The sequence below is a fragment of the Saimiri boliviensis genome, chromosome 5, assembly GCF_048565385.1.
Source record: "Saimiri boliviensis isolate mSaiBol1 chromosome 5, mSaiBol1.pri, whole genome shotgun sequence".
NCBI lineage: Eukaryota > Metazoa > Chordata > Mammalia > Primates > Cebidae > Saimiri > Saimiri boliviensis.
The window spans coordinates 137,068,142-137,093,446 of NC_133453.1; the positions used below are offsets into that span (position 1 = coordinate 137,068,142).

At 43.7% G+C, this 25,305-nt stretch overlaps 1 protein-coding gene across 4 annotated transcripts in view; it reads left to right on the forward strand.

Annotated features, from left to right (window-relative positions):
• Positions 1–25,305, forward strand: part of LOC104649882 (uncharacterized) — a 139,543-nt gene that overhangs the window by 106,582 nt on the left and 7,656 nt on the right. Inside the window, exons 4-8 of one of the 4 annotated variants that reach the window (XM_074400060.1) lie at positions 2,847–2,956; positions 14,925–15,066; positions 16,973–17,955; positions 20,299–20,361; positions 20,946–21,031. In XM_074400060.1, coding sequence (XP_074256161.1) covers positions 2,847–2,956; positions 14,925–14,949 — 135 coding nt within the window. In that variant the 3' untranslated portion in view covers positions 14,950–15,066; positions 16,973–17,955; positions 20,299–20,361; positions 20,946–21,031. The other 3 variants (XM_074400061.1, XM_074400062.1, XM_074400063.1) reach the window with 3 other exon arrangements.

Genomic DNA, 25,305 nt, shown 5'->3' on the forward strand with positions numbered 1-25,305 from the left:
GTAACAAGAATAATATTGTTTTGATGAAGCACCAGTGAAATATCACAAATAAGTTACCTAATTGTGCAAGAAACAAGTAAATTAATGCTACAAGAGGGCTTTAGGAGGAACCTTAATTACCAGTCCATAGTCTATACTCTGTTTTATTAATTTATTAATTTTACTAATAACATTTTATTTTATGTATATATATATATATATATATATATATATATATATATATATTTATTTATTTATTTATTTTTTTTTTGAGACAGAGTTTCGCTCTTGTTACCCAGGCTGGAGTGCAATGGCGCGATCTCGGCTCACCGCAACCTCCGCCTCCTGGGTTCAGGCAATTCTCCTGCCTCAGCCTCCTGAGTAGCTGGGATTACAAGCACGTGCCACCATGCCCAGCTAATTTTTTGTATTTTTAGTAGAGACGGGGTTTCACCATGTTGATCAGGATGGTCTCGATCTCTCGACCTCGTGATCCACCCGCCTCGGCCTCCCAAAGTGCTGGGATTACAAGCTTGAGCCACCGCGCCCGGCCTTATGTATATATTTTTGAGACAGAGTCTCACTCTGTCACCCGGGCTGGAGTTCAGTAGCACAATCTCAGCTCACTGCAGCTTCTTCCATCTCCTGGCTTCAAGTGATTCTCCTGCCTCAGCCTCCCAAGTAGCTGGGATTGCAAGGGTACACCATCACACCTGGCTAGTTTTTGTATATTTAGTAGAGATGGGATTTCGCCATGTTGACCATGCTGGTCTTGAAACCCAGACCTCAGCTGATCCACTGGCCTCAGACCTCAGCTGATCCACTGGCCTCAGACCTCAGCTGATCCACTGGCCTCAGACCTCAGCTGATCCACTGGCCTCAGCCTCCAAAAGTGTTGGGATTACAGGCGCGGGCCACTGTGCCCGACCCACAATCTGTACTTTAAAACTTCACATCCTGGCTAACATGGTGAAAAAAAGAAACCCAAAAAACTTGATATCGTGTGAGTATAATGGTTATACCAAAGTAATGATATTGTTAAGAAACAAATGGCCAGGCACGGTGGCTCATGCCTGTAATCCCAGCCGTGTGGGAGGCTGAGGCAGCCAGATCACGATGTCAGGAGTTTGAGACCAGCCTGACCAACATGGTGAAACCCTGTCTCTACTGAAAATACAAAAATTAGCCAGGCGTGGCGGTAGGCACCTGTAATCTCAGCTACTCGGGAGGCTGAGGCAGGAGACTCGCTTGAACCCAGGAAGTAGAGGATGCAGTAAGCTGAGATCATGCCACTGCATTCAAGCCTGGGTGACAGAGCAAGACTCCGTGTTGAAAAAAAGAAACAACAAATGGCGGAGGTCAACACCCATTTAAAGTCATGCTTATTTCCCGGGCAAAAACCTACAATTTAGGAATAGTTAGTTCACGCCTAAAATACATCAGCTGAGCTCATTGGTCATATAAACTTTGTTTGTTTATTTGAGACAGAATCTCTCTCTGTCACCAAGGCTGGAAAGCAGTGGCGTGATCTCGGCTCATTGCAGCCTCCACCTCCCAGGTTCAAGTGATTTTTCTGCCTCAGCCTTCTGAGTAGCTGGGATTATAGGCACCCACCACCATACCCGGCTCATTATTGTATTTTAATTTTTTTTTTTTTTTTTTTTTGAGACGGAGTTTCGCTCTTGTTACCCAGGCTGGAGTGCAATGGCGCGATCTCGGCTCACTGCAACCTCCGCCTCCTGGGTTCAGGCAATTCTCCTGCCTCAGCCTCCTGAGTAGCTGGGATTACAGGCACGCACCACCGTGCCCAGCTAATTTTTTGTATTTTTAGTAGAGACGGGGTTTCACCATGTTGACCAGGATGGTCTCGATCTCTCGACCTTGTGATCCACCCGCCTCGGCCTCCCAAAGTGCTGGGATTACAGGCTTGAGCCACCGCGCCCGGCGTATTTTAATTTTTTTTAATTTTTTTTTTTTTTTTTTTTTTTGAGACGGGGTTTCGCTCTTGTTACCCAGGCTGGAGTGCAATGGCGCGATCTCGGCTCACCGCAACCTCCGCCTCCTGGGTTCAGGCAATTCTCCTGCCTCAGCCTCCTGAGTAGCTGGGACTACAGGCGTGCGCCACCATGCCCAGCTAATTTTTGTATTTTTAGTAGAGACGGGGTTTCACAACGTTGACCAGGATGGTCTCGATCTCTTGACCTCATGATCCACCCGCCTCGGCCTCCCAAAGTGCTGGGATTACAAGCGTGAGCCACCGTGCCCGGCCTCATTATTGTATTTTTAGTAGAGATGGGTTTCACTATGTTGATCAAGCTGGTCTCGAACTCTTGGCCTCAAACGATCTGCCCACCTAGGACTCCTAAAGTGCTGAGATTACATGTATGAGCCCATGCACCCAGCCAGGTCATAAAAACTTTGTAAAGGATATTGTGTTAGGCCATGATTGCCTTGCTGTAGACTACCGGAGACTGGGTAATTTAGAAAGAAAAGAAGTTTAATTTTGCAGGCTGTAGGATTGGCATCTACTTGGCTTCTGGGGAGGCCTCAAGGAGATTTTATTTTTGGTGGAAGGTGAAATGGGAGCAGGCCCATCACAGGCCAGTGCAGGAAAAAGAGGGAGAGTTGAGGGAGAGGTACCACACACTTCTAAACAACCAAATCTCCTGAGAACTCACTTACCATTGCAGGGACAGCCCCAAGTCATGACAGAGCCACCCCCATGATCTAATCACCTCCCACTGGGCCCCACCTCCAAAATGGGATTGCAATTCAACATGAGATTTAGAGGGCTCAGCATCTAAGAAAGTTATCAGCTAGAATATAATCTCTCTCTCTCTCTCTGAATATAATGTCTCTCTCTTCAGGTATATATCCCATTTCTAGTTCCAGAGAGGTGGAAGTGGTGGTCAGGGCCACTGGACTGGCATAGACTCGCTCCAGTGTCAGTCAGTACCATGGAGCTGCATAGATCTGGGTATGTTAGTTGTTCAAGGGTTTCTAGTTTCTTTTTTTTTTTTTTTTTTTTTTTTTTGAGACGGAGTTTCGCTCTTGTTACCCAGGCTGGAGTGCAATGGCACGATCTCGGCTCACCGCAACCTCCGCCTCCTGGGTTCAGGCAATTCTCCTGCCTCAGCCTCCTGAGTAGCTGGGATTACAGGCATGTGCCACCATACCCAGCTAATTTTTTGTATTATTAGTAGAGACGGGGTTTCACCATGTTGACCAGGTTGGTCTCGATCTCTCGACCTTGTGATCCACCCGCCTCGGCCTCCCAAAGTGCTGGGATTACAGGCTTGAGCCACCGCGCCCGGCCGGGTTTCTAGTTTCTGAAAGTTACCATCCTGTCTGATTCAGGAGCTCAGAGATCAAGCTGGATTTGCTAATCCCTGCTCAAAGCACAAGCTGGAAGACAAATTATTGCTAATTATGGTATCCTTTTGCATACATAGCACAATGTTCTTTTAGAAATGTCCTTTTCTACATTAATTCATTTGACCCTTATGTTTAACTGTCCTGCAAAGAAAATGGGGCAGATATAATCATCCATACTGTATGACTGGGAGAGTTGTGAAGGTGAGGCTCAGGGAGTTCAAGTCTCGAAGCTCGTAAATGTCAGAACCAAAGTCAGAACCAACGCTTCTGGTTATGAGAGTCCCTTATCTCAAATTCTACAGATACTGGCAGGGCTGGGATTAGGACAAAGCAAGTGAGGCACCAAAAAACTCAATAATCAAAACAAAAACTATTTCCATGTAATATTTTTAAAGGTTAAAATAATGCCAACATATCTCTGATGAACAAAATATCACATTTTAATTTAATTTATTTACATTTTTTGAGACAGGGTCTCACTCTGTCACCTAGGGTGGAGCACCGTGGCACAGTCAGGGCTCATTGCAGCCTCGACCTCACGGGCTCAAGTGATCCTCCTGCCTCAGATCTCCCTGAATAGCTGGAACTACAGGTGCACGCCACCAGGCTGGGATAATTTTTTGTATTTTTAGTAGAAATGGGGTTTCATCATGTTGTACCAGGCTGATCTCGAACACCTGGACCCAAGCGATCCACCCACCTCAGCTTCCCAAAGTGCTGGGATTACATGTTTGAGCCACATTTTAAATTAAAGACCCATGGCCTGTTTTGTTACCCTGCAATATTCTGCAACCAGAACAGTCTTTTCCAATTAGCCTGTAGTTCCCAGGCCATGCAGTCCATCTCATTTGCTGCCAAGTGGGTTTCTGAGTGTTGACAATGGTGTACAAAGAGATTGGACAATGTGGAGCTCTCTATGTAATCTTTTTTTATTTTTTAAAAGAGATGGGGTCTTGCTCTGTTACTCAGACTGGAGTGTAGTGGCATCATCATAGCTCACTGCAGCTTTGAATTCCTGGGCTCAGGCAATCCTCTCAACTCAGCCCCCACAGTGCTGGGACAACAGGCACATGCCTCTACACCTGGCTAATTAAAACAAATATATATATATATATATATATATATATATATTTTTTTTTTTTGGAGACAGAGTCTTACTCTGTCACCCAGGCTGGAGTGCAGTGGCACAATCTCAGCTCACCCCAAGCTCCGCCTCTAGGGTTCAAGCAATTCTCCTGCCTCAGCCTCCTGAGTAGCTGGGATTACAGGCACTCAACACGGCACCTGGCTAATTTTTGTATTTTTAGTAGAGATGGGATTTCACCACGTTGGTTAGGCTGGTCTTGAACTCCTGACCTCGTGATCTGCCCACCTCGGCCTCTCAAAGTGCTGGGATTATAGGCGTGGGCTACCGCGCCCAGCCGTTTTTAAATTTTTCTGTAGGGATGAGTCCAATTGTATTGCCCAGGTGCTATCATAGTGCATCACAGCCTTAAACTGCTGGCTTGAGTGATCCTCTGCTGCACCATCCCATGTAGTTGGGACTACAGGGACACGTCACCACGTATGGCCATCTAGTCATATGTTTTGATGGGGTGAGAACAGGCTGGGGTCAGACAGCCAGGGAATGGCAGCGTCAGGTTTGGATCCCACAGCTGATGGTGCCAGGGCCCTTGTGCTTGGCTTGCTGCTACCACCCTCTGTCTTCCTGGTGCCTACACCTAGTAGGGAGAAGGCGCTTGTAAATGAATCACTGTGCTGCAGACTGAAAATAGTAAGAGCCCAAGTAAAGTACTGAAGAGTTCTCAGGATTGACATACTTCTTCTTGGCCGGTTAGGGGCTATTGCATAACATGCCAGCATTCCAGAGATTCTATCAGAGTGCCAAGGGCAAAGTCTTTTTTTTTTTTCTTTTTTTTGAGACGGAGTTTCGCTCTTGTTACCCAGGCTGGAGTGCAATGGCGCGATCTCGGCTCACCGCAACCTCTGCCTCCTGGGCTCAGGCAATTCTCCTGCCTCAGCCTCCCAAGTAGCTGGGACTACAGGCACGCGCCACCATGCCCAGCTAATTTTTTGTATTTTTAGTAGAGACAGGGTTTCACCATGTTGACCAGGATGGTCTCGATCTCTTGACCTCGTGATCCACCGGTCTTGGCCTCCCAAAGTGCTGGGCTTACAGGCGTGAGCCACCGCACCCGGCCAAATCTGTTTTTTGATCACTGACATTCAGGGTGTATCCTACTTTTAGGGAGCTCTCATAAATGGAAGCCTCCATTTACATCAAAAGTACCTTAAGTTGTGGTTATTTACTTTGGTGAAACCATGTTGAAGCCAATTCGATATCAAGTTCTTCTAATCTAGTTAATGGAATTTGATGTACAATTGGGTATTTTAAAGGCCTGTTGGGTAACTTTGATATAGCAAACGTTCCCTCAGTTATTTGAGCATCTACGGCTGTGCAGCAGTAAACAAAATAAATCTAAGCCAAGGTCTCTACCTCCAGGAAAGCCAGGTTGAGTCTACTTAGGGAGATACAGTTCTTGCACCCAAATAGATAATAATTTATGATAAGAGCCAATTGCTTAGAAATAGCACAGGAGTTCACTGGTAGAACTCTTAAGGAGGGAAAGTAATCACTTTGGAAGAGAGAAATCCGAACAGTTTGCATGAACTGGCCCTGCAGGAGACATGGTCAGGGCACATTTGAGAAGTGTGTGGAGAGCTGTGCAAAAAAATTTAAAAATGGCCAGGTGCGGTGGCTCATGCCCGTAATCCCAGCACTTTGGGAGGCCAAGGCAGGTGAATCACGAGGTCAGGAGTTTGAGACCAGCCTGGCCAACATGGTGAAACCCCATCCTTACTAAAAATACAAAAATTGACAGGCGTGGTGTAGAGCGCCTGGCAGTCATGTGCCACATAGGATGACAGGACGGTGACAGTCCGGCTGAGGACAGAATAGCTGCTGCATTAAACCGGCAAAGCACCAATTTAAGACTTAAAAGAAGCCTTGGTGCAGATACTTGTAAACCAGGCGTCCCCAGACTTTTTACACAGGGGACCAGTTCACTGTCCCTCAGACCCTTGGAGGGCTGCCACATACTGTGCTCCTCTCACTGACCACCAATGAAAGAGGTGCCCCTTCCTGAAGTGCGGTGGGGGGCCAGATAAATGGCCTCAGGGGGCCGCATGCGGCCCAAGGACTGTAGTTTGGGGACGCCTGTTGTAAACCAGTAAGACGCTTTATGGAGCCCTTCAAGAACAGCACCACCTTGTAGAGAGTCATCTTTTCTTTCTTTTTTTTTTTGAGACATAGAGCCTTAAATCTGTCTCCCGGAGTGCAGTGGTGTGATCTCTGCTCACTATAACCTCTGCCTCCCAGGTTCAGGCAATTCTCCTGCCTCAGCCTCCCAAATAGCTGGGACTACAGGCATGTGCCACCACGCCTGGCTAATTTTTTGTATTTTTAGTAGAGACAGGGTTTCACCGTGTTGCCCAGGCTGGTTTTGAATTTCTGACCTCAGGTGATCTGCCTGCCTTGGCCTCCCAAAGTGCTGGGATTACAGGTTTGAGCCAGCGTGCTCCACCCATAATATTTCTTTTTTCTTTTCTTTTTAATGTTTATTTTATCTTTTCTTTTTAATGTTTCTTTTTTCTTTTCTTTTCTCTTTCTTTTCTTTTTCTGAGAGGGAGTGTCTCTCTGCCCCCAGGCTGGAGTGCATGGTGTGATCTCTGCTCACTGCAACCACCACTTCCCGGGCTCAATAGATTCTCCTGCCTCAGTCTCTCAAGTAGCTGGGATTACAGGTGTCCTGCCATTATGCCTGGCTGATTTTTTTATTTTTAGTTTAGAAGGGTTTTCACTATGTTGTCCAGACTGGCCTCGAGCTCCTGACCTCATGATCGACCTGCCTCAGCCTCCCAAAATGTTGGGATTACAGGCATGAGCTGCCATGCCCAGCCTAATTTTTTTAAGATGGGGTTTCACTATGCTGGCCAGGCTGGTCTCAAACTCCTGACCTCAGGTGATCCTCACACCTCAGCCTCCCAAAGTGCTGGGAGTATAGGCATGAGATACTGTGCCCAGCCCTGATTTCAATTATTTTTGGATATATACCTTGAAGTGGGATTGCTGAATCATATGGTAGTTCTATTTTGAATTTTTAATTAAATTTTTTTTGATACAGGGTCTTGCTCTGTGTGGGAAGTAGAAAAGTTCCTTTTTAAACTTTCGTTTCTTGTTAAAGAATAAGTGTGCTAATAACTTTGTTAAGCCCTATTCTATGTAGCTGTTAGACATGCCATGCTTACAGGCATGTACATTCTATGTCCTTGTACTTTAACCAGAATTTCTGTGCTAAACATGTTCACAGGCATGTCCCAGCTCTCCACTGCTTTTACCTATTTAGAAAAGTTTTAAGATGTTAGCCAATCGGGTTTTAGTTTAGATTGTGAGGTCTGGCTTCAGCCAACAGAGATCAGACACAGTGGTAAGGACAACCCCAAATGCGTGAGAAATAAATATGTCTGCTTTCCTTTGTTCGTTGTACTCTCCTGGCACGATCACTATTGAGAGTACCATTCCTGTGTCTGGCTGCGGTGACTCAGGCCTGTAATCCTAGCACTTCGAGAGGGCGTGCGGATGATCGGAGGTTGGGAGTTCAAGACGAGGCTGACCAACATGAGAAACCCTGTTTTTACTAAAAATACAAAATTAGCTGGGCGTGATGGCGCATGCCTCTAATCCCAGGTACTCGTGACGCTGAGGCTGGAGAATCCTTTGAACCTGGGAGACAGTGGTTGTGGTGAGCTGAGATCACGCCATTGCACTCCAGCCTGGGCAACAAGAGCGAAACTCCATCTCAAAAAACAAAAACAAAAACAAAAACAACAACAAGAGTTCCCTTCCTGCAGTCCAGGAAGTAAAAATCGCGTTGCTAAAAGATCCTTTGTCTCAGTGTTAATTTTTCTTTGCAGCACCAAGCATCTATTTCCAACACCTATTTCCAACCCTCTGTCACCCAGGCTGGAGTGTAGTGGCATGATCTCGGCTCACTGTAGCCCTTACCTCCTGGGCTCAAGCAATCCTTTTACCTCAGCCTCCTGAGTTGCTGGGAACCACAGGTGTGAGCCACCATGCACAGCTGATTTTTGAATTTTTATTTATTTATTTATTCATTCAATAACCTAAGCTTTAAAAATGTTTAAAAATATTTTGTAGAAATGGAGTCTTCCTTTGTTGCTCTTGAACTGGGCTCAAGTGATCCTCCCACCTTGGCCTCCCAAAGTGCTAGGATTGCAGGTGTGAGCCACTACAGTTGGCTTATATCTAATTTTTTTTTTTTTTTTTTATTTGAGACAGAGTCTCAACTCTGTCACTAGCTGCCAGAGGCGTGATTTCGGCTTACTGCAACCTCCGCCTGCAGGGTTCAAGCAATTCACCTGCCTCAGCCTCCCGAGTAGCTGTAACTACAGACGGGCGCCACCATGCCCAGCTAATTTTTTGTATTTTTTTAGTAGAGACGGGGTTTCACCACATTGGCCTGGATGGTCTCTATCTCTTGACCTCCGGATCCGCCCACTTCGGCTTCCGAAAGTGCTGGGACTACAGGCAGGAGCCACCGTGCCCGGCCTATATCTAATTTTTTGAGACATCTCCATACTGTTTTCCACAGCTGCTGTACCATTTTACATTCCCACGAACAGTGTATAAGAGTTCCAGTTTCCCCATTTCCTTACCAAGTTACCTTTTAATAAAATAATGTCCATCCTAAGAGGTAGAAGGTAATGTCTTACTGTAGTTTTGATTTGCATTTCTCTGATAATGATTTTGAGCATCTTTTATACACCTGTTGATCATTTGTATGTCTTCTTTAGGGGATATATCTGTTCATATCCTTTGCCCGTTTGAAAAATCAGGCCATTTGTCAAAATTGCTTGAACCCAGGAGGCGGGAGTTGCAGTGAGCCAAGATCACGCCACTGCACTCTGGCACGGGTGACAAGAGTGAAACTCAATCTCAAAAAAAAAAAAACAAAAAACAGCCCATTTGTTATTTTTGCTATGGAGTTGTAGGAATTCTTCCTATATTTTATTTATTTATTTAGAGACAGAGTCTTGCTCTGTCGCCCAGGCTAGCATGCAGTGTCCTGATCTCAGCCTCCACTTCCCAAGTTCAAGTGAGTCTCCCACCTCAGCCTCCCTAGTAGCTGGCATCACATTCGTGCACCACCATGCCCAGCTAATTTTTGTATTTTTAGTAGACACAGGGTTTCACCTGGCCAGGCTGGTCTCAAACCCCTGGCTTTGGCCTCCTGAAGTGCTGGGATGACAGGCATAAGTCACCTTGCCCAGCTTTTCCTGTATTTTGAAAACTAATCCCTTATCAAATATATGCAAATATTTTCTTCCATTCTGTAGGTTGTCCTTTCTTCCTTTCCTCCCTCCCTCTTTTCCTTCCGTCCTTTCTTTCTTGACAGTGTCTTGCTGTGTTGCCAGGCTGGAGTACAGTGGCATGATCTCAGCTCACTGCAACCTCTGCCTCTTGGGTTCAAGTGATTCTCTTGCCTCAGCCACCGGAGTTGCTGTGATTACAGTTACGTGCCACCACGCCTGCACGCCTGGCTGCAGTTTGCATTTTTAGTAGAGGCAGGGTTTCACCGGGTTGGCCAGGCTGGTCTCAAGTTCCTGGTTTCATGCACTCCTCCCACCTCAGCCGGACATGGTGGCATACGCCTGTCATCCCAGCTACTCAGGAGGTTGAGACAGGAGAATCACTTGAACCCAGGAGGCGGAGGCTGCAGTGAGTTGAGATCATGCCATCGCACTCCAGCCTGGGTGACAGAGCAAGACTTCATTTCAGCTTTGAGAATGGGATTGGGCCTTGTTGTATTAGCTGAGACTTCCTCCAAAGAAGAGCCCAAGACAAAGAGTTACATGGCAGTAGCTCATCTGGGAATTCATCCAGGGAGGCAGAAGTGGGGAAGGGACAGATGCAGTGAGAAAAGACAGAGAGAAAGCCAATACAATGATGTGTTACTCAGTTGGCCACCATTATAGGTGACTTGTGCTGCAAATCCATGGGATAGTTTGAATCTTATGAAACAGAATTGTCCACTCAGGGGATGACAGAGGAAAACATTTATCCTCAAAATTGGCCCAGAGATGTTCCCTAAATATCTAGGTTGCATGTGCCTAAATGCTGATGCCAAGTGGTTCTGCAGACCCACGCAATGTCAGAGAAGCTTCGGGATCCAGGGCTGAGAGGAGACTTTACTTTGCCTTCCAAAGCTGTATGGAACTTGATGAAAAGGTGGCTGCAGATGTGGGTGGAGTCAGAGGTGAGACCAAAAGGATGAGAAGCAGTCGGTGCACAGAATGTGTCTGATACACTGATCTGGAGGTTCACTGAGGGTGACCTTGTCGAACCATTTGTTTGGAGAACACCAGTGTTAGACTCTGTACCTCATTCCTGTAGGCTGATTACGTTCCCCAAAGAAGAGTCTTCCGGGTGGGAGTGGTGGCTCACGCCTGTAATCTCAGCACTTTGGGAGGCCACGGTGGGCAGATCACAAGGTCAGGAGTTCGAGACCAGCCTGGCCAAAATGGTGAAACCCCATCTCCACTGAAAATACAAACATTTGCAGGGCGTGGTGTCGGGCACCTGTCATCCCAGCTACTCGGGAGACTGAGGCAGAAGAATCGCTTGAACCCAGGAGACAGAGGTTGCAGTGAGCTGAGATCCTGCCACTGCACTTCAGCATGGCAACAGAGTGAGACTCTGTCTCAAAAAAAAAAAAAGCCTTTCACTTTCCTACCTGGAAGACAGAAGTCACTTTGCCAGCAATCTGAGAGCCAGGTGGGGCAAGACAGCTGGAGTCTCTGAGTTCACTGTGCTGCTAGCCACTGGACTTCCCCATTTCCATATTTCCTGTGCCCTCAGCAAGCCTGACATCCTTCACATTAGAGACTTTCTGGAAGATAAACCTCCAGTTTTTTTGCTGGAAGCAGAGAGGGGAGCTAGGGATCTCACTGCTCCTTAAATTGCTCTTGCTCACTTCTCCTTATTTTAGCCTTCTCCTCCACCCGCAGTCCCAACGGTCCCTGGTTCTGGCAGTTTCTGAGCCTTTTGAGGTTTTTCCAGTGTAAGTTGGGTTGGATCTCAGCTTTCTCATGTCTGCTAAATCAGTTACCACTCATCCATCTATTTTTCAGCTTCTAAAATTGTGTTGCTCTTTTCTCCTCTCCTGTTCTCCTTCCCTTATGGTTTTATGACTTAAAAAAAGAAAGAAAACGAATAGAAAAGAAAATCTGTTTAGTGCCGTTTTGGGATAAAGCAAAATTAGTAGCATGCATACTATCTGCCATCTTAGCCTGGAATCCACCCATATATACACAGAGCTAGCTGCCTCCTTTGTGCCCTTCCTGCTTCAACTTCAATATTGCCTCCTCAGATCAGCCTTCCCTGACCACTCAACCAAAATTTGGCCCCCATTATCATAGCACTTATTACTACTGGGTATGTATTTCATTTTCTTTTCTTCTTCTTCTTCTTCTTTTTTTTTTTTTTTTTTTTTTTTTTTTGAGACTTTGTCTTGCTCTGTCACTCAGGCTAGAGTGCAATGGCGCGATCTCAGCTCACTGCAACCTCTGCCTCCCAGGTTCAGGCAATTCTCCTGCCTTAGCCTCCCGAGTAGCTGGGACTACAGGCATGTGCCACCACGCTCCGCTAATTTTTGTGTATTTAGTAGAGACGGAGTTTCATGGTGTTAGCCAGTGTGGTCTCGAACTCCTGACCTCGTGATCTGCCTGCCTTGGCCTTCCAAAGTGCTGGGATTACAAGCATGAGCCACCACACCTGGCCTGTATTTTCTTCTTTTTGAGGTGGAGTCTCACTCTCTTGGCTAATCTGGAGTGCTGTGGTGTGATCTTGCTCACTGTAAATTCCACCTCCCAGGTTCAAGCCATTCTTCTGTCTCAGGCTCCCTAGTAGCTGGGACTACAGGTGTGCACCACCATGCCCGGGTATGGGTATTTTCTTATGCATGGGCTTTCCCCACCGCCCCAGAACATATGCTCCATGATGAGAACAGGTACTCCATCTCTCTTGTCCATGCTATACCCCCAGCTCCTAAAACAGTACCTGGCAGATGGAACAATCTCAGTAAGTGTACTTGGCAATGATTTTTTTTTTTTTTGAGACGGAGTTTCTCTCTTGTTACCCAGGCTGGAGTGCAATGGCGCGATCTCGGCTCACCGCAACCTCCGCCTCCTGGGTTCAGGCAATTCTCCCGCCTCAGCCTCCGGAGTAGCTGGGATTACAGGCATGCGCCACCATGCCTAGCTAATTTTTTGCACCTTTAGTAGAGACGGGGTTTCACCATGTTGACCAAGATGGTCTCGATCTCTTGACCTCGTGATCCGCCCGCCTCAGCCTCCCAAAGTGCTGGGATTACAGGCTTGAGCCACCGAGCCCGGCGGCAATGATTTTTTGAGTATCAAATGATCTTCAACTCTATGCGCGATGTACTCTGGGTAAATCAAATAAAGACTACCACACGTGAAGAAGGAGCAGGGGGTACCAAGAGCATAAGACAGAGCCTGCATGCAAGTCCTGCACAGTATCAGGAGCAGAGCAGCAGGAATCTGGAAATGCCTGCACTTGAAAACCTTGTCCTTGGCTTGACTCAAGGTCATCCTGTGTTTCTGTGGAGCCTCCAAGATCAGCTGGGCTGACAATCTAAAGGAGACACCCCAGAGAAAAAGAGGATGGGAGTAGGGAAAGCAGGGGGAAGGGCAATCCTGCTGGGGTCTCTGCTTCTTCTAGAATTGCTATTAGAGGAATGAAAAGTACAAGAAGGAAAATCAACCTGTGAAGCTTCGGGGAAGGCAGGGGGGACAGTGGGAAGCCCTGTTCTATAGCTGAGCTGTGTGAGGTCATGTGACATTTGGAGTGGAAGCTTCTGCCTCCCGTTTTATGTACCAGCAGTCCTTAATATCAGTGAGGGACACATTAGGTGACATTCACAGCCGTAGAGGTACTGAGTTTTGTGTGACCTTTACTTCATTAAAAGAAAATTATAAGTGTTTATTGTAACTAATTCAGACAATGCAGACCCTTATGAATTAAATAAAAAAGTTACCTTCCTTTCCAGTAGTGTCAGCTTTTAGCTCAGCAGATGGTTTAGTTTCTTTCCTTCTTTCCTTCTCTCTTGCCTTCCCTCCTAAAGATCAGCACTTTGGGAGGTGGGAGTGCTGCTTGAGGCCAGCAGTTTGAGACTAGCCTGGACAACAAAGAAAGACCTTGTCTCTGCAATTAAAAAAAAAAAAAGAAAAAATTAGCCAGGCATGGTGGTGCATGCCTGTAGTCCCAGCTACAAGCGGGGCTGAGTCAGGAGGACGGATGGCTTGAGGTCAGGAGTTCAAGGCTGCAGTGAGCTATGTTACGATCTTGCCACTGAACTCAACCCAAGCGACAGAGCGAGAACTTGTCTCTAAAATAAATAAATTACTTAATAAAAATAAATTAATTAAGGCTGGGCATTGTGGCTCATGCCTGTAATCCCAGCACTTTGAGAGGCTGGGGCGGGTGAATGACTTGAACTCAGGAGTTCCAGACCAGCCTGGACAACATGGTGAAAACCCGTCTCTACTAAAATTACAAAAAAATTTGCCAGGTGAGGTGGTGCGTGCCTGTAATCCCAGCTACTCAGGAGGGTGAGGCAGGAGAATCTCTTGAGCCCAGGAGGCAGAGGTTTCAGTGAGCCGGGATTGTGCCACTGCACTCCAGCCTGGGTGACAAAGCAAGACTCTATTTCCAAAAGAAAAAAAATTAATTAAGGCAATATATATACACGGTTCAAAATTCCAAAGTCACAAAAAAGCAGAGTGCAAAGTGCCCCTTCTGCCCCAATTCTCTAGCTTTGTCTGAGGTCTCCTCCTCTGAGGCAACCAGTATAAACATGTGTTTGTATCTAGGGAGACTCTAGAAATATTCTCTGCCCATCCAAGGTTTTCACTGGACAGTATTGAACAGTAACAGAACTACTCAGAGCCCACGCACAGGCCTTTCCTCTAAGTGAGCCAAGGGTTTGGCTTTTCATCCTCTTTCCCAGAGAAATAGCAGTAACAGTCAGTGTGACTTCTGGGTGAGAGGGATTTCCTCTCGCTTCTGCAGCAGATCACTGAGAGTGAAAAGGTGCTGTGGAGGGGAAGATGTGGTCTGCCAGGTGTCAGGTGCTTTTGTTTTTTTGAGACGGAATCTCGCTCTGTCACCTGGGTTGGAGTGCAATGGCACGATCTTGGCTCATTACAATCTCCACCTCCCGGGTTCAAGCGATTCTCCTGCCTCAGCCTCCTGAGTAGCTGGGACTACAGGCACATGTCACCATGACGGGCTAATTTTTTGTATTTTTAGTAGAGACGAGGTTTGACCGTATTAGCCAGGATGGTCTCGATCTCCTGACCTTGTGACCTGCCCACCTCGGCCTCCCAAAATGCTGGGATTACAGGTGTGAGCCATGGCACCCGGCTAGATGCCTTTTATTTACAGCAAAACTCTTCTTGCTTTACAGAAGGATGACTGAAGACATGGCATAGATATGGCAAGAGAAATCATGGCTGTCCTTTGTGATAGCAGACAAAGTTTCAATAAAGGGCCTTCTCTAAAGAGGACATTGTGTGGGATGTACACTTGGGAGAAGAAAGCTGCTTTATGTAAGTCGTCCAATGTATGTCTTCATACAATTGAGTCACTCCACAGCCGAATTGTAGGGGTCCAAATATCAAAGGAGGAGCAAACGAGAGAGCTGGAGGGCTCCCAGGTGGCATCAGGAGATTGACAGCAATGGGGTGGAGCAAAGTCTGGGGATTCAATGAGACTGGATCTCACGTTTGATTCTGAAGGTAGAACACCTTCAATGAAGCATAGGAGGGCGGAGCTGGCAAATCAGGAGGAACCACACAACAAAAGATCTAAATGAACCTACTCAGCCAAGGGACAGTTTCTGAAAGGAAACTAGGAGAGGCAGAAGGGTCTGAAGGCAAATTATCTGGGCTAAAATACTTCTTAGCAGTGTGAACCCGAGTTATTTAAACTCCTTGAGCTTTAGTTTCCTAATACAGATAAGACACAGAGAGGGACGACAACTGTCTCTCATTGGAGTGTATTATGATTAAGGTACTCCCCAATGAGAGTTGAGAACAATGTCTGGCACCCAGTCAGCTAACCCAATGCTTTTCAGCCTTGACTGTTTTAATAAAGGCCTGCTCAGGCCTGTTTCCCTGATATAGACGTACTCGGTGATGAATCTGGAAAGGCAGAATCATAGAGGGATTTCAGTTAGTAATAGGAGGGGAAAAAATGGAAGGAAAAGGGAGTGAACAACAGCGCAGCAAAAACACACCAGAGGAATGAGAAAAATAGGATTCAGAATGGGGCTATTTCAGCAAAAACAGCCTTGTCGCAGGTCCACGGTGTTGAAAGGTACACTTTGTAAAGCAATGTCTCTTGGAGAAAATTTAATTTCGGTTGAAGAAGTATAGAGAGTGTGAGAGAGAGAGAGAGAGAGAGAGAGAGAGAGTGTGTGTGTGTGTGTGTGTGTGTGTGTGTGTGTGTGTATGTGTATGTGTATGTGTGCCCACCTAGAGCTCAAAGTATATTACCAAGGAGGGTGGCCAGGTTGCATACAGGGAAATCAAGATCTGTAAAAAGTCAGGACAAGTCCTAGCTCTGTTCTAAGTGGCTGATGATACACTGAGCCAAATCAATTAACAACTGTGTCATTTTTAAAGGCGGCCAGACTATTTCCTAGGCTCTATATGTATGTAACATTTTCTGATGCTAACCGGGGGCAGGCTCAAACGAATGTAGGAGTTGCTTACCTCATCCCTGAGCCCCTCCCCTAAAAAAAATCCGTGAAAACTAAGAGCACCTGGTGTTCCTTCCATTTCCCCCAGGTCCCCTGCCAAAAGGAGCAAGATTTCTAAATACCGGCAATGGGAGAGAGCTACCTCTTTTTCTTTTCCCATCCATTTCAGGAAAGTTTAGGTTTTCATTTTTTTTTTCCCTACGGTCTGCTTAAAGTTGTTTCCAGGTTAAGGTAGGAAGAAGTAATGAAAAAAAGTGAGATTTGCCGAAAGGATATGAGGTTTGTTTTGCCTTACTCTCTGGAAGGAGGTTGAAAAGATAGACTGCGATTGTTCAGGTTCAAACTGCTGCTGTAACAAATAATTGCCCTACAGGGTGGAATCCAGTCAACTGGCATTGAGATTCGCTAAGGCCTCAGGATACTGGACATTCTTTTAATCTTTAAAATTTTTATTTTTTGATTTCCATGACGACAACTCACAAGACACTAGACATTCTTTTAGGCAATCTCAGGTAAATGGGCAACAGGCCATCTACGAGTCCTCAAGTAAATCGCATCTCAATTCGGATACTGGGCTAGGAATGTGCTTTGTGGTGAAACCACTGGTCCTGCCTGTGTGACCTTGATGGAAGGTCTGGGCGTTTAGAACAAATATTTGGAGGCTATGGCTGCTGGCCCAAGGGCTGTGGACCTGCATCTTGTTTGCTCATCATCCTCAGTCATTTTTTTCTTTCCTTTTTTTTTTTTTAAAGACAAAGTCTGAACTCAGGAACATCGAAGACAAGTGCTTTTTCCAGAGGCGAAGCCACTACTTGGGCGAGCTGCACTGAGGATTCCGGCCTGGCCTAGACCATACCAGAAACCCCGCAGCTAGCCCGGAGGGGTCCGCACTGCGGGGAGAAAAGCAACAGCTCAGCTCCAAACCCGAAGGTTCACCACCAGCCAATCGTTGCCCGGGGCTTCTCAAGGAAACCAGAAACGCCTACGGGCGGTGAATGCTGCTCCGGCCAGCCTATCCGCACGAAGGAGGCGGAAGGGGTGGGGTTGACATTAGCCAATAGGATGAAAATAGTTGTTGTTGGGAGGGAGGAAGACGCCAGCTAGCGTGCGTGAGGCCGCTCCCGGATAGGGGCTGCAGGAAACTCGTGGAGCCAATGGCCGCGGCGGGCGGGCGGCGGCGCGCGTGCGCGCTGGGCCCCGGGGCTGCGGGCGGGAGGCGGGGACGGTGGGGGAGGGGAGCGGGCTGGAGCGCGGCGGAGCTCCTGCCGCCGCAGCCGCCGCCGCCGCAGCGAAGAGGCCATGTTGTGTGGTGTGTGGGGCGGGGGGGGAGGAGGAGGGAGTAAAGCCTAGAGAGGAGACGGGAGAGAGACACCACACACACACGGCACAAGATGGCCGGAGAGGCAGCAGCACCCCGAGCTGTCAGGCGTTCTGCCGCGGCCGCGGGGCCCGCCGGCTGGCGGGGAGCTGCGCCCGGACGGCCCGCAGGCCCGCGGGAGTGGGGCGGCCGCGGCTGGGGCGAGACGGGCCGCGCGCGCCGGCGTGAGAGCCCGCGGCAGAGGCACCCAGGGCGGCCGGGCCCACGACGCCGACAGCGCCGCTGCGGCAGCAGCCTCGGAGGCTCCCCGGGGCCCCGGCGGCTGGACCCGGTGCGGACGGAAGCCTCGGGCGGGCGGTCCGGCCCGGGACTCTGGTTTGGGCGATCAGGAGGTGCCGGCGGCCGCGCTCGGACCCGGTGAGTGGCTCCCCGGCTCCTTTTATTGTCCTTTGTCCTTGGGAGGAAAAGCAAAATGTCCTTGAACGCGCGAGCAGGAGGGGGCGGCGGGCCGGGCTTCGCCGGTCGGCTCTCCTCGCACGGCCCCTCCGCGGTCGCCGGCCGGCTCTCCCGGGCGGGATGCGCCTTGGTGCCCTGGGCCCGAGTCTTGGGGTCCCGGGGTAGGGGGCACGCGGGGCCCCGCTGCAGACCCCGCGGGCGGCAGGTGGGCGGGGGGCGGCCTCGTAGCCGCGACTTTATCCGCTGGGGAAGGGGCGGCGGGCGACTGCTGGCGAGACCCCGAAGGGGATCGGGCGTGGAGAGCCCCTTTCTGTCCTGGTGAGTTATTTTGATATTTAGGGTAAAAAAAAAAATCCCTTTCAGGTTCTCCAACGGAGGAGCTTTATAACCTCTTTCCGGTGAGGTGGGAGCTCATCTTCATGATCGAATTTAAAAGAACAATGGAGCCCTGACTACGTTTAAACAAAAATAAAACTTGTTTTTTTCCCTCCTATTGGGTGTTGGCTTTTAACTCTTTCAAAGCCGATTTTGAAACGGCTGCAGTGATACATGCGAAGGCACTTGCTGCTTATTAAACCTTTATGACGTTAAGGTTGTCTTTGAAAAATGCAAGTTGGAGGAGTGCTTCTGGTATTTCAGAATTACGAAGACAAGTTTACTGTGTCGTCAAGGCTGTTTAATGGAAATAGATTTGATAATTACGGTGCTAGCCGATGACGTTTGGTTAATGTAGTTTATTTTACTGAATAATTACGCCAAGACTGTTTGATCTCCTGATATTTAAATACGATTAAATAGACTGTTTGTTACTTTTTAAAAAGGTCACAAGGAGCCGTTATCTGTAACTTCTCACACCTGAATGTTAGAACGTACTTGGGTCAATTCGTACTCTTTAAAACTTAAAGTTCATAATTTTTTTTTTATTTTTAAGACTATGTATTATCACAAGCCACGGTCGAAAAACTTACAAAAGAACATTGTGACACCAAATCTCTTCCTGAAGTTACTTTTTCGTAGTGTAAATATTAATAAAGTAGAACTGCTCTCGGTAATGGGCGATGAAGAGGAGCCATATTTGTTGCATTTGTTGCATGTATAAAAATTTAGATATGCTTAAAACGGAACAGTATTTTAAAAGTAACAGGTTTCACAAAATTTTGTAGAGTTCTCTGTATAGTCTCTAATCTTAAAAAAAAAATGTTCGAAGAGTAATTTTTAAGTTTAGTGGTTTGTAGAACAAACCAGAAGCGCACAAACCTTTGTGTATTTTGGAATATGTTTGTCTTCATTCTGCGGAGCTCTTGTGTTGTAAAGATGGAGAAGAACTACGTAAAAATAGCGTTGGGTAGACTTACATGGTACATCTGAAATCACATACTGGTTTATTTGACCGTATTTCTAAGGGCATTTTGCCAGTTAAATTATTTTGTTTTTTGAGTAACCTTCATATAGGGGTGCATGTTACATCAGTTGCGCATATCTTGATTTTACAGAATCTGTTTTAAGTACCAAATTTGTTCCTTCAAATCAATGTTTCTGAAATTTTTGAACACTGAAAGTGGTTTTAAATGGATATTCTTAGTGTAGTTCTTGAGAATTCTCTTTGAATTGTGAAATGCAAAATAATTGCTAGCAGTTTAACCTGAAAGCTCTTTTTAGATGGTAAATGGGGGAGGAGAAAGACTGAAATGAAAATGTTGAAGACACTGGTTTGAAATTGAGTAAAGGTCTAGATACCTTAAGTTTCAGAGTAGCTTTAAAGACAAAGCTAATATCCCACTTGGTAAGATCAAATAACTTGTGGTTTAAAATTTAAAGTAACCAGGGGCCATATTAACTTCATTAATTTCTCTTGGAGGAGCTAATTTTTAATTGCTCGTAATTGTAAAAGATATTTCTAGATGGTAAGGGAGGTATCAAGATGATTTGTCTTGAAGAATAGTAAACTTTTTCTTTGTGTTTGTTTATTGCTGGCATGAAAGAGGGAAAGTTAACATAAAAACGGGGTTCATAATCTTAAATCAGTCCGAAAATTTGAATTTTCTGTATGTTTCATTTTAATGCGTTAATCTTTAATATTGGTCAATACAGCCAAAAGATGAGGAAAACAAAGACTGATAGATAACTAAGATAAGAAATAACTGCAACCATAAATGTACAGGTTGTGTGTCGATGAGCCGTCTCTTTAATTTACCCATAGATTTTTGTTTGTGGAATATTTTCTTGTTTTATCACACTGAATCATTGGCCAAGAAATGTTTAAAAATCAGTACATTAATATCATCTTTCTTCTTTTTTTAAAAGGTGACTTAAGAGATTAAAATTCATTTGGTTGCTGATGATTCTGAACAGATAGAGTTATTTGAGGTAAGACTGGGTTAATTTCTAATTGTTTTGACAAACAGCTTATTAGGTTTTTGTTTTACTCTTTAATTTACATTTCAATTAATGAATGAGTATCATTTGAAAAACGGTGATTATAAATATGAGTAAACTATCTGAAATAATTTGACAAAGCGTTTAAGCCTTTTCACTGCAGGAAAGATTAGAAGTATATGTGCATAGCCATTGTAACTTAATGTACCCTTTGAATAGTTTAAAATACTGAAGGTCCTTTAAGCCTTTGTTTAATTTTGGAAGCTAGGGAAGACTGATTAGATTTTGGGGAAAACCAGGCACCAAAGATAGCTTTTTTTCTTTTTAACTCTGTATATCATGCAAACAATTTTAATCTTTTAAGTATTTAAACAAATCAACTTATTGGAGAATTTGAACTAGTTTGCTATTTATACTGATAGATTTTAGGGAAGAACATTTTAAAAATCAGGTTTTCAGCTTGATTTTAGTTTCTATTTGTTTATTTGTAATTAAAAAGTTGAAAAACACTTATTTTTACTTGTTATTGTTTGTTTCCTAAGTAAGTTTAGCATCTTGTTTGTTTTCACCAAAAGGTATGCCATTTTGAAGACTGAGACATTGGAGTTTTATCCTTGAGGATAAAGGAAATCTTTGGGAAAGTCAGTGTTTTATATAGCAAGTAAGTAAATGTTTTTACCCAACATCTGCAGTTGAATAGTTACCAACATTTAAGTATAAAAATATCACTGAAGTTTGTTAATGAAACAAACTATAGACTGTTTATCACTGAAAGGATGAGAAAACCATCGAATTGCTTTTCCTGACATTGAAACCCTTCTATTTATATTAAGACAGTCGATGCACATAATTTATATTGCAGCAGGAAGACATTTAGTACATTTAGTACTTCTTAATAAAGTGGTGCTTTAAAATTGTAGTTAAATCTGCAGTGGAGTCATCAGGATTATGTTTTTACAATCTGGTATATACAATCAGCAGCCATTTTTTTTTGATGATACAGATCCCATTTTCGGAGTGGTCTAGAATTTCGCATTTGCTGACTGTAGGATTCTTAAAATATATTTCAAAAATTCAGTAGACACTTCTGTATCTTAGTCATTTAATAAATAAAAAATATCCATTTTGCTTGTTTTCATGAATTTTCAAACAGGTCCAAAAATGAGTTGTTTTCTAGAAAATAAGAGCAATGCATCTACAGAGTCCTCTAATTTAATTGATTAATAATTGCTTTTAAAGCATAAAAGATGGAAATAATTTTCACACACAATAGGTATTAGGCCCAGCATACCACATATGTAACACTTGACATCTTAAAACTAGATACGAGACTTTAAAAGAATGTCTACTGATATTTTTAAGGTAATATGCCTTCTTTATAAGTTAATGTTGAATTTGAAAATTAATGTTGAGCTGTTATTAGTGATTGACTAGAGGAAATAATGTGGTATAATAATGGGTATCTTGGGAAATTTTAAGAATTGCCAAACGACCAGTTAATCATACTAAGGGCAAGTTTACCATTGTCTTTAAAATTTATGTGGAAAATAAAATAGTCTTTCAATGCATTGTTGTTGGCTTATTTCATTGATTGAAATAGGTGATAAGAGGAATATTTTTATTGCTTTTGCTTCAGCTTAACTTCTTAAATCCCTTTTTTGGAGTTCGATCAAATTTGGGTGTATTACAGTGTGCAAAAGAAAACTAAATGTTTGACTTTTAACTATAGTGTTAAAACATTTACAAGAACCGTTGAAACATCCTTCACTTCAGAACTTCTTTAACACAAATGCCAAGGTTAGGGTTTCCTCTGTACAGTTGATATGATACTCGATTGGCATTCCTGTGGTTAGGCACCGTTACGGAAATTGAGAAATGGGTCTCTTATGTGAAGCATAATCTGAATTTAAGTATAAATAGGCAATAAATTTATACTGGCCTATGGAAGGTGTAATTTGATTCATAAAAAAGAAAACAGCTGGAAAGGGCTAGAAATGTGAAATCAAAGATTCACATATCCTTAGATCTTTGTTAGTGCGTATATTTAGTGTTTTGATAGTTACTGCTTGAGCCAATCTTGTATAATGAACATAATTGAATGGCACATGAGGGTAAATGTAATTATCATAGGTAGGCAATATTAGATAAATAATAGTGGATCATGCAGATACGATATCAAACTACTATGTTAGAAAAGTACATTATTATTTACCACTGTTTGCTGCTTAAAAAGCAAAGTGATACATATTTGTTTTTACCTTAGCATTTTAGGGTAATTCTTGAATCATAAAAATCTCCTCCTCAGCTTGGTGATTGAATTGGATTGCATTTGTTGTTCTGATAAAAACTATTTTAAAAATTACCTGACATTCTGTAGAAATGAATGGAGCCATGCTGTGTAGTTAATCACAAGGCTTTTAGGACATGACATTTATGGCATAGATAATATGAATAGGTAATTTCAAATGTAAATTTTCTTTTAAACTTTACTAGTCATAGTTTTTTGATTATTTAAAAATTTGTACTATGGACAACCAATTTTACTTTTTATCCGCTTGAGAGTTAAATGTGGAGTGGCATAAGGGCGAGAAACATAATTTGAGGACATCTTTTTATCTTCTGCTTTAATCAGAGGTGGTGATAAGAGTAGAAAATATAACTTACGTGTCGGCAATCAGGAGACCTGCCTTCTAATGTAAATAAGCCCTGCAGTCTTGACATTTTATTCCTTTTGTACCTTCATCTCATAATTTTTATGAAGGCTTTAGAGTTCCAAGCTCTTAAGATCCCTCTCAAATTGTGGGGTGAAAATAATTGCTAAAGCATGCCTAATTCTCTTAAATAAACTTTTTTTGTGAATTGATTTTAGAGAAGCAATTAAAGAATGATACTGTCTTTAAACAGTGTTTAGAATGCTTCAATAAAAACATTAAAAATTTTTTTCTAATGATGTAGTAAATGTATCTAACATAAAATTAAGTGTAGCTTTATGTAATATTTTTCACCTGATTATGATATGTTATAAACAAGAGGATTTATAGTTTGCATGCCAGATTTAATTTCCTTTAAAAAATTTTTGTACGTCAGATATAAATGTCTGTATCAGCTACCTCCTTCCAGATTGAATGCTTCAGTGCACTTTTATTTTCAAATTGGCTATTATTTTTTTATATGTAATTAACCTTTACAATTTAAATTGAAGGCTATTCTGATTCTTATGTTACAAATATGTGACTTGATGGTTTATGTAACATTCAAGTAGTGTGTTTTCTATGACAATATGATAAAAGTTTTGATATATACCTTTTATATTGGTTGATAGGTCTGTATTTTAGAAAACGTTCCTTTTCCTTTTAAAACTAAACCATTTATTTGAAATTATTTCCCAAACAAGCAATTACATCTTGAGTGTGTACAACAAAGTAGTCATAATCCTTTTAATTTAGATTGTAAAGCTATATTTTAACTTTGAGGTTTGTGAATTTTCTTAGACCTATTAATGACTTTATAGTTCATAGTGCTCTCACATTTTATTTTTAAATTAAAAAATTGGTCAGTTGCGGTAGTTCACGTCTGTAATCTTAGTACTCTGGGAGATGAAGGCAGTTGGATCACCTGAGGTGAGGAGTTCGAGACCAGCCTGGCCAACATAGTGAAACCCCCATCTCTACTAAAAATACAAAAAAGTAAAATTAGCTGGGAGTGGTGGCACATGCCTGTTGTCTCAGCTACTTGGGAGGCTGAGGCAGGAGAATTGCTTGAACCCAGGAGGTGGAGGTTGGAGTGAGCTGAGATTGTGCCACTGCACTCCAGCATGGGTGACAGCGCGACTCTGTCTCAGAAAAAAAAAAATTAAAAAATTGTTTTAAAAACCAAGTTTTCTAAGAAAAGCATAAATGACTAATATGAGAATTGACTAAAGCTGTCCTTTTAAAAAGACCCGCAATCAAAATATGTACATTCTATCTGTAAGTTATTAAATCTGAAACTGTGATATTATAAAATAGTGAGGATAGGTGGGAATATGAACAAAACTATCAACTTTCGTAGTCTCCATAAGCTGAATTTTGCTCCCTTCTCCCCTCTTTCCAAAGATGGCAAAGTACTATTTTAGACTTCATCAGTTTTGGTTAGTAATTTTTGTGAATGATGCATGGGGAAGGAGATGCTATGAGAAATTACATTAGTGTCAGTAGTTTTTGTGATGATGCAAGTGAGATAACATTTTCTGTCCTTGGTGGCATGAGAACCCAGAGGCACATGCTGGTTGTACAGGTAGATAACTTACTTTTAAGCACATTATCAGAGCGGTGTGAGGGATTTCACTTAGGTTTTTTTTTTTTTTTTTTTAACCAAGATTCCTTGAGTCAGTTCTACTCTTTGGGTTTACTTGGTTTCTTCACGAAACACTGTTACTTGTAAGGTCATGTTAAATTAGGAAACTTAGAAATAATGTTGCATTCCTTTTAAATTGCTTCATTTGTCAAATTTCTTGGGAAGATAATTTAGCACCTAGTCATAGAGTAATTTTGAAGCAGATCTCTGCTATATTTTTTGATTATGATCTGTCAGAATGACTAAAGGAATTTAGATTTTGGAAGATAAACAGGGACTTGCTCTATAATTTGAAAATTCGTCCTAAAAAAGCATTTGGATAGCACAGTTGTAACTTAAATCCTGAACTTTATTGCCTTATAAAAACCTTAAATTGCTGCATTTTCATTTTCTTTTCCTTTCTTTTATTTGAGATGGAGTCTCGCTCTGTCACCCAGGCTGGAGTGCAATGGCGTTATCTCAGCTCACTGTAACCTCCGCCTCCTAGGTTCAAGTGATTCTTTTGCCTCAGCCTCTTGAGTAGCTGGGATTACAGGCTCCCACCACCACAGCTGTTTTGTATTTTTAGTAGAGCTGAGGTTTCATCATGTTGGCAAAGCT